The sequence below is a fragment of the Octodon degus genome, unplaced genomic scaffold, assembly GCF_000260255.1.
Source record: "Octodon degus isolate 3935 unplaced genomic scaffold, OctDeg1.0 scaffold00269, whole genome shotgun sequence".
Classification (NCBI taxonomy): Eukaryota; Metazoa; Chordata; class Mammalia; order Rodentia; family Octodontidae; genus Octodon; species Octodon degus.
Genome location: NW_004524845.1, coordinates 1,745,439 through 1,755,816, shown reverse-complemented (window position 1 = coordinate 1,755,816; position 10,378 = coordinate 1,745,439). Strand labels below are relative to the sequence as shown.

The window sequence follows — 10,378 nt, the reverse complement described above, 5'->3', positions numbered from 1 at the left end:
AAATGAAACTACACTTAAAAGAATTAACAACTTTAAAGAATTAACACTTTAAAGAATTAACAACCAGGACCTCTTCTTATTCATAAGTTTTTGCACGTCTAAATAATTTACCAACAGATTAAGAGGACAACCCAAAAATTGGGAAAAAATCTTAACTTTTAGCTACTCAGACAAAGGTCTTCTCTCTAGAATTTGTAAAGAACTAAAAAATATTAGTGCCCCATAATTTAAAGATCCAATCTAGAAATGGACATCTGAGAAGAACACAAACATCTCAGAGGAAGAAATTCTAGAAGCTAATAAATACATGAAAAAATGCTCCACAACACTAACCATTAGTGAAATGCAAATTAAAACAACACTGAGATACTATCTCACCCCAGAAAGAATGGCTATCATAAAGAAACCAACCAACAACAAATGTTGAGGAGGCTGTGGGGAAAAAAGAACTCTTCTCCACTGCTGGCGAGAATGTAGACTGGTGCAATCATTATGGATATCAGTGTGGAGTCACGTCACAAAACTAGGACTGTAAATGTCACTAAATCCAGCTATCCTCCCACTGGGAATTCTTCTAAAAGAAAAAACATCATCTCACAGTCCTATTTGTGAACTTATGTTTATAGCAGCACAATTTGTGATAGCCAAATCATAGTAGAAAACAAAATGCTTTTGTCAATGATTGGATGAGTCATAGCCATTGATTGAACAATTTGCCCTCTTTGAAAGTTTAGCATATCTATGACTGATAAAAAAATCTGTTCCATGTTGTATAAGGTGTTTGATATTCAGACACATAGTGTTTTCAAGCTCAACTTCCTATGTTATATGGTAATAATATCTTTAAGCTTCTCTTTTGGAGGGTTACTAAATTATGTTTGCTGTCCAAAAAGTTAGAGAAAAGGAGGGACTACAAGGGTAGCTAACATTTTGGCCCTAGCCCTTCAAATTCAATGAGGACTCAGGACATAAGAGAATTTATACTGTAATATCCTGTAACTCAGTGATGTCCCAAATATTCTGTTGAAGGAGACTATGGGGCCACAGAGGAATATGATCAATGATGTAGAGTGTGCCTAAAGAGAGTTACCAGGAAAGAAAACATTGTCTCAATCTTTCATAGACTGCAAATTGATCAAGCAATGTCTATCACTCATCCAGATGGCTGACACTGACAAACGATCTACAAACTACTATACAGGGTTTCATGGTAAATCCTGAGGTTGATTTGACTGACCTTCTAAGATAGTAAAGTTACATTTTTGGTTATATGTGTCTCTCTTTATCTTGGTCTTAACCATCCAACAGAAAAAATATAAACAGGTGGTATAAAAAGTAGTCATATTTATATGGAAGGCTGCATTCTCTTAAATGTAAAGACTTCAAATTTATCATTCTTTATACCTGAGTACTACTCTATTGTATGAAAATAGCACATCTTTTTCATACATTCCTCAGGTGAAGGGCATTCTGATTGTTTCCAAGGTTTGGCTATTACAAACTGTGTTGCAAAAACATAGGTGCTCATATATCACTATGATAGGGTGTTTTCAGTTCCTCCGGGATAATTCCCAGTAGGGGTATAGCTGGTTTGAATGGGATTTCCAGTCCTGGTGTTTTAAGGAGTCTCCACATTGATTTCCATGAAGATTACACCAGTCTATTCCCACAATGTATAGTGTGCCTGAAGACTCTATTCCCAGCCATTACTGACATATTCTTAAATATATATTCTCTAATAAATTTCAAAATTTCTATAAGTTCTGCTGCAATGGAGAGAAAATATTCTCTTAGGCTTTCACAGAGAGCAAATTGGTCAAGCAGTGGCTGTGCCTCATCCACATGACTGACACTGACAAAGGATCTACAAACTGCATTACAGGGTTTCAGGGTAAGTCCTGAGGGAATTTGTCTGATCTTGACAGAGGCAAAAGTTGCATTTCTTGCTAAACAGGTGTTCCTTTACGTTGGTCTTAACCATCCAGCAGAAAAGTATAAAAATGAGGTATAAAAATTAAAGCAATATTAATATGCTGAGCTGTAAAAGGCTCAAGTCAACAACTTCTTTTTTTAACAATTTCCGACATTGACTTACGGATGAACCACTAATATTATGGACTACTGGACTATATTGTAATATTTTGCTGAAATTACGCACCTAAAATATTTAAATGACTATGTAATATTCTTCTCCTTTGAAACTAAACAAAAAAAGGATATAAAGAAAGGACTATTTTGTATCTGTATGCACAATATAGTTAGAAGATAAACAACTACTTTCTCTTAATTCAATGAGAAGAAATATTTGTACTAATAGTGTTTGGACAAGATATCATATTTGAATCTTGTACTATGAATAACCACTATAAAGACAACAATATGCAATGTATTAATTATTGAAACTGTCCTACTAACCTGTTTTGAAACTGTGTCATTGCTATTTGCTTTTCTATAAAATTAATAAAAAAGTAATATAGTAAGCTGTAAAAGGCTCAAGTCAACAACTTCTGACATTACCAGTTCTATGGATAACCCACTAGTATTATGGACTATTGGACTATATTGGATTATTTTGCTGAATTCACACACGCACAATAATTTAATGGCAATGGAATACCCATCTCTGACAAAGCTAAGCACCAAAGGGGGATATAAATGAAGGACCACTTTGTTATTATTTTTATAAAATAGTTACGATAGATATACAGCTATTTTCTCTTAGTTCAATGAGTAAAAATATTTGAACTAATAGAGTTTAGATAAGATATCATATCTGCATCTTGCAGCATGAGTAACTACTACGAAGACCACAATATGCAATGTATAAATTATCGTAACTGTCCCAGTATCCTGTTTGAAACTGTATCATTCCTATTTCTTTCTCAACAAAATTAATTCTAAAAAAGGCCCTGTTCTTGCCAGGTATGCACTTGTGCCACTGAGCTCTATTCCCAGACATTATTGACATATTCTTAAATATATATTCTCTAATAAATTTCAAAATTTCTATAAGTTCTGCTGCAATAATCTCAGAAGGTTTGATTTGACCTTTTCACCCACTTTTTAAGCTTCTGATTTTCAAGTGTAATCATGGTCACATAGGGCTTCTCATTATAACCAGTTATAATTACTTCAGAGAAGCTTTAGACCAGCTTTAGTTCACAATCAATACCCATGAGATTAAAGAAAATCATGTAAGTAAGATTTAAACACATATTAGTTACTATTTTTCTGCTGGATAAACATAAACACTGTCATTTGGCAGTTAGCGTGTAGATTTCACAAGAGGTAATCAAAATGAGATGTTGCAATCCTTACAACATGTGGTTTATCATTAAATAAATGGTGTTATTGCAAAACCAGAGATAAAAATTATACTTCTTTTAAAAGTTAAAAGACTTTCTGGTGTTTAGCTTTGTAGCAAAAATTCATTCGAATTAATCTATTTTACCTTCAAATGAACTAATTATCCAAAGTTAACATGTATTTTAAAAGATATGAAGCTATACATAGTATTATCTTAAAATTAAAACAAAAAAATAGAGCAATATTTTAACTGTTGTACCAATTATTTGGGTACTTAGTACGTTTTAACATTTTGGCCCTCATTTACAGTTTATTTCCAAATAGTTTTCTATAAGATCATACACATTTTTTAATTGTAAATCAAGGGCTTTAGCCAGTGGGAAAACTTTTTAAAGAGTTGTAGCAGGCAAAAAAAATCTGTTCCTTAAGCAGTATATAGCTGGCATATTTTAAAAGAAACTATCTTCTACTATTTCCACCCATCTTTACAGATTATTCTAATCCACTTCTTATGTGGATTTATAAAAATATCTCTTCTGATCTTAAATTGTTAACTTTTCCAATTCACTGGACTCATAACACCTATGTACTTTATATTTAGTGGAGGATCCATCTAAAAATGTCAGTGCTTAGTGTAGATTATTAGATATTTGTGCATTCTGTCCACATACTGAAGTTAATCTTTGGTGATGAATTGACAATGGAATTTAAGTCACTTAGCTATAATAGTGAAGACACATGCCTAGATTTAAAATTCTCCAACTGAGTTCCGGACTTAGTGATTCCAAGACCTCCTAAGGTATTATAAATATAGAGAGCCACAAGGGAAACAACATCCAGAATAAAATCAATAGGTAGCATTAGTACATGATGCCACATGGTAGATGTTATGGCAAGTTATTCACATGAAGTCACCTCCAAGCAATCATGTGACAAAAGTATTAAGAGTTAACACCACATTGCATATAAGGAAAAAGACACTTAGAGAGGTAAAATAAATTTCTCAAGTTTACACAGCAATAGGAGCTCATTAAGGAATTCACTCCTGATCTTGTCTACTCAACTTGTACTTGACAATTTCCTGAAAGGAGGATTACTTGAAAAAATCAGGAGTGGACCAAATTCCAATAAATGATCATAATCTGTGTATCTCTGGACAATTACTGAATCTACTTAGGATTAGTGCTACCTTCTGTAAGATGAAAACACTGTATTTTAAGTCCCATAAGGTCACTGTGAACCCTCAATTATCATAAACTGTGACATCTCGCAAAGCTCTAATACTACACATAGAGAGAGCATTAAATCATGTGTGAGGAGTCTCAGATTTTTCACTACCTTTTTTATGATTAGGGACAATTCATTTAGCCCTGCAGATATTTTGTTCCTCTCTCCTCTTTCTTTGAATACCAGTACTTCAAAAAATGTGATTAAGCATGTAAATTAAAAGATCATACCACTATTTCAAAATTGTTTTATGACTCTGAAAACAAACATGAATTTAAAGAATTCTGCTGAAATAATTTGTCACTATTTCATTCTCTTTTCATTTAAAACATCTGTCTGTGATATTTTAAAGTAATACAATTTTTAGAAGATTAAACACAGAAAAAAAGACAATATGTAAGCACATCTCCAATTTTCCATTAGCACATGAGGAGTAAAGAATGTCCAAAGATACAATTCAGCATGAAGAAAGGAAGATGTGTACTTAGCTAATATATTACACCATTTTGTTGTGAAAAGAGCAGTGGAAAATTATCTGCATACCTTATCTCCTTTGCAGTTTGACAAAGTTAATTATTGAAATCTCCTAGAATTTCCAGTACACTATCCCTCATCTGTCTGTTTGTCCTGATTGATATATTACCTATTCTGGATCTGCTTCTCTTTTTTCGTGTAGAGATTAATAATTGATTATTTCACAACAGGGGTCTTAGTAAAAGGGGACTGTAACTTTAGGCTGTCATCTTGTACTGAGTAACTTGCCTGACAGAATTGCTGCAGGACTCCCTGGTGGAGCAATGAAGACAGTCTGTGTTCTCCTGCTTGCTGTAGCACTGAGCAATGCTTTAGAAAGAGGTAATGTCTCTCTTCCTGTAACAATTCATGAGAATTCTTATGACTGTAATTTTTTATTAAATCATAAAAAATGTACAAAAGTTTAAAAAAAGAGAAAGAATTGGAGAGCACGTTGGAAGAATGAAGGAAAAATAAGAGGAGTTAATTTGAGCTCAATTATACCATAAGATTATACATATCTTATTATGTAGTTTGTCAATTATTCCTGTTTTATAAATAAGACCTAAAAATGTATTAACTTTCAAAAGACAATACATTGGAGCTGGTTGATTCATCAGATAGCATTTTTCAGACTTCAAATCATTTCTCCAATTGAGAGGGCAATGTTCTATGACAATGATGCATAAGAGCAACTGAGAAATTTCCTTCTTCTTCCTCTTCCTCCTTGTCTTCTACCTATAGGAATCTTTTTAAATTTTTATTAATTTTATTGAAAATCAATAATTACATAGAATATTAAAAATTTTAGACAAATATTGAAATGTGAAAGATATAAGATATAGACAGAGTGAATTATAGAGAAATATTTATGAAGTGAATACTAGCATAAGATTAATAATAGATTGAACATTAGAAATAAATTATTTAAACTTAAATGAATATAACAATAAAAATTGTCCAAAATAAAAATGAAGAATTTAAAGATCAGTCATATGATAGTTCACTCTGTGCCAAAATCAAGAAACTTATATTCATATAATTAGAATCTCAAGGTAGAAAGGGGTAGGTGATGAATATTTAAAGATTTAAAATTTCTGAATTTAGTTGATCGTATAACACCACATTTCCAAGAGAAATGAACATTTTGCACAAGAAATTTGAATAAAATTATTCTGATGAGTTTTCATTTGAATGTGATCTATTTCTCTTCTTTAGTGGCTTTATTCTTTAGCAGCTACTATTCCTGTGCTGAATTTCTGGGATCTTGATTAGTATATGTATGGGTGTGGTTTTCATTAGGTTGATGTTATTTGGAGTTCTATATACTTCAGTAATCTGGATTTCTGAATGTTTCCCCATATTTGGAAAGTTTTCTACTATTACTCCCATCCATATTCTTTTTATAATATTTGTATAGACTCCTTGTTTCAGATTGATGCCTGTTAGTCTTATATTGTTCATCTTTGCATCGTCTTGTAAATATTAAATTATATTTTCCTGCATCCTAGTTGTTTGAAAGAGATATTAGCGGGATGGGGGAGATGGCTTAGTGGAATAAGCGCTTCCCTGGCAAGCGCAATGGCCTGAGTTCAATCCCTGGTTCTGGCAAAAAAACAAAAAAGTACACAGCATTGAATATTTTTGGGGGGCCTGCCCACTAGCTCAGTTGTTTAAGTGCCTGCTTAAACAAAGCAGTCAGAATCGAGATGCTCTGGTTCGAACCCAGATACTCACGGGAAAGCAGAAATGCCCTGATGGCATCTTCAGGCAGCCAAAAAATAAAAAACTTTCTGCCATTTTTAGGGGCCAGGGAGATGGCTCAGTGGAATAAGCGCCTCTCTGGCAAGTGCAAAGACCTGAGTTCAATACCTGGTAGAGAGAGAGAGAGAGAGAGAGAGAGAGAGAGAGAGAGAGAGAGAGAGAGATCTTTTATTTTTTACTAGCTGCAATGGTGTCTTTAAGGTCTGAAAGTCTATTTTCACTTTCATTCAAACTGTATTGTCAGCTTGTGATTGAGGTTTTAATTTCTTGTATATCACTGTGAATCTGCTTCATGCATTCTATTTCTTTCCTATGTTACTTATTCAAGGATTCCATCATTTTTACATTTTGCTCTTTTTTTTATCAGTATCTTCTTTAGAAGCACTTAGTACTTCTTTCTTCATAGTCATCATTTCTTTTTTAACTTCAGAAATTATTTCTGATCTGATTTCCTCTATACCTTTCTGCACTTGTTTCTCTACTTCCGATGCTATTATTTCAGAGATTTCAGCTGTGTGATTTTCAATTTCTTCTATGTTAGTGTCTCCTGCATTTGTTCTGGGTGGGCTCAGGACCCGAGAATGCATTTTCCTCCTTCTCTTTGTAATTTTGTATAGCACTGTCTTCTGACCTTTGGTGTAGCGTTACGTAGAGTTATTATTGCCTTAGCACCAGATCTGGATCTACCAATTTAAAATTCCTCCAGGATGGTGTGGCTTGGGTCTGGCATCTGTGCTCCACTTTTTCCTGCTACAGCCCTTAGAGGTTACCCCTCTGTGCCACTTACAAGATGTTCTGCTCCTGGATCAGCTAGGAGGTTCTTGCCTCTAGCCTATTTGCAGGGATTTCTGTTACAGGGTTCCACACCAGACCTGTACACTGGGCCTGGGATCTGTGTCAAATGAGGACACAGCGGGCCCCAGGCAGTCACACTCACATGCTGGGCCTGGGGTCTGGGTGGAATCAGGAATCTTACACATGCAGTATTTGAGTTTTGTTAGCATTCTTAAGGTTTTTTCTTTATTATTATTTTGGGGAATATTTGGAAATGCATTGTTTTTTAATTCATGCCACATAAATAAAATATTCTATAAATATGAAACATAACCATACAAAGTATAATTAGGTTATGTTTTGCATTGAAGCTGTTTTTCAAATAGTGTCTCATTTTTAGACCACATAAAGTGTGAGACAAAATGAGAAACAAAAAATAAAATGTTGTGCATAGGCCAAGTCCCAAGAAACCCTGGAAGATTACTCTTTTGACTCAGCTCTGACCCTGAAAATCCCTGTGAATGTCAACTTAGACCAGGACCTGCAAATGAAAAGACCCAGGAATGACTCAGTCTTGGAAATATACATAGGAGACAAGCCTAGGACATGAGCCACTGTTTTGAAGTTCTGACAGCAAGTAGACACTGACTATTTCACACTACTGAAGTCCCTGGAGTCCCAAATGAAATAGATGCAAAAAACTTCATTAGTTCTCTTATGATACTTAAACATAGTTTTCTTATCTAGATTTCATAAATCAGATGACATCCTTCTTAACTACCTGACCTGCTATGCACTACCTATTCATTCATTTTAACAAAAGTAGAATGCAAGTTTCAGGAACTAAGGACTTCATTTTTTAACTTCCCATTGTAGCTTCCTGTTTTAGACTACTACTTGACATATAGGGAGTGTCTAATAAATATTTGTGTAATGTCACCAAAGTACTAACCTTATAAGGTAGTTTTGAGTTTTAAAAAAAATTTCATGAGAGAAGCTTAATAATGGATGTCCTGAAACGAATAAACACTTTCTAAAAATTTATCATTGTTATTTTTAATATTCTCATCATATAAAACTTCCAGTACAGAGCACTGATACTAACATTTATTCTCTATAAATAAAATTATTAGCAAGTATTTTGTTTAAAAAAATGACAGCATATTTAAAATATTTTTAGTAACCTGACTTTATCCACACAGTACCATAATGAGCTTAGTGCTATCATCTCCACTTGACAGCTCAAGGAACAGCAAAAAAGTCTAGCCATAAGAGAACCAGAGATCTGGATCACTAACATGCTGCCACTTGTAAAACATACACTTTAAATTGATTTTTTGTAAACTATAAACATATATAAAACAAGAACAAGCAACTGCTAACATCACCTTAAATTGGTTTACTAGTGAATTTCATCTGCCTATTGTGTATATCCAAACCCTGTCATTGTTGCACTTGTGACCCCTAACAGCTTTGTCTACATTCCTGACACTGTAACGTCTGAATTTCTTACTCAGTCCTTTAGAGTCTTTTTTGACATTATTTGAGTTATTTTTATTTTCAACATTAAATCATTCCTATGTTCCATAATCTTTTGCTGTGAAATTGATCAGCTTTCAATAGAGTATTCTATGGCAGAAACCTCCATAGTATTCTGTGTTTATCAGTGAGTCTCTCTCCTTTCTCTCCTGAAGAGAACTAACTCTTAGAGTGTTAGTATTGCATTTCACATCCACTCCTGAAATTTAGATTTCCATACATGGCTCCAATCCAGACTTGTTTTGTAGTTCTCCTGGCCACTTTAATTGGCTCTCAAACCAGTCTCATAATTCTAACACCTCTGCAATCATTCATATAAATGAAAATATAACCTTGTTATAATTCAGTGAGTCCAAAAATGCTTTGGGCTCTTAGAAATTGGCTCACTGTTGTGAGACTAATGAAATGACAAGATTGAGTATGTGCAGCTGAGGGGGGAGATTCAGAGTCATAGCACCTGAAACAATCCAATCATAGCTCTGTCCTCTGTTGGGAGTTACTGCTCATAGATTGGCCCAAACTTAAATATGAATGGGCAAAACAAAAGGCCTCTACACAAGCTATGTTCCTCTTAATGCTGGGAAACTTATTTAATCTTATAATTCAATTTTATTAGTATACATTTGCAGTACGTAATATTTACACTACTTGTGTGGTGTTGGTACATGTACATATCACATGTATGGGAATCAATATGGAGATTCCTCAAAAACTATAACTAGAAATTTCATTTTATACAGTTAGCCCTATTCTAGGTATCTTCCTGAGAGGGTTGAATATACCCTATTATAATATTTTTTTAGTATTTTTCGGGTATTAATATGATATTTCATAATGGTTGTTGTAAGCTACAGACTCACCAACAGTTTAAAAAGTTCCATTTTCTCTTACAACTAACCTTTCATATCATCCATTCAAATAAGAGATAATATCTCTTTGTGGGTTTTACTTGTATTTCCCTGAGGATTAATAGATTGAGAATTTTTATGTACTCATTAGACATTTATGTATCTGTATTTGAAAAATATTCAGCTAAGTTATTTGCCTATTTTTCATTTGGCTATTTGTTTTCATACTATTGAGTTGTTTATTATATATTTTACCAAATATATGTTTTGAAAATGTTTTTCTCCACTCTGTGGAGGGTGTCCTCACTTTGTTAATTGCTTCCTTTGATGTGCAGGGTTTTTTTAACAAGATATAATTCTACTTACCTATTTTTTCTCTATGGATGCCTGTGTTTTCAAAGTCATAA

The 10,378-nt window shown here is 33.6% G+C and overlaps 1 protein-coding gene across 1 annotated transcript in view; it reads left to right on the top strand.

Annotated features, from left to right (window-relative positions):
* The first annotated feature begins 5,256 nt into the window (after positions 1-5,256).
* Gc (GC, vitamin D binding protein) overlaps positions 5,257-10,378 on the top strand; it is a 72,034-nt gene continuing 66,912 nt past the window's right edge. Inside the window, exon 1 of the mRNA XM_023706785.1 lies at positions 5,257-5,388. Coding sequence (XP_023562553.1) covers positions 5,331-5,388 — 58 coding nt within the window. The 5' untranslated portion in view covers positions 5,257-5,330. The remainder of the gene's footprint in view (positions 5,389-10,378) is intronic.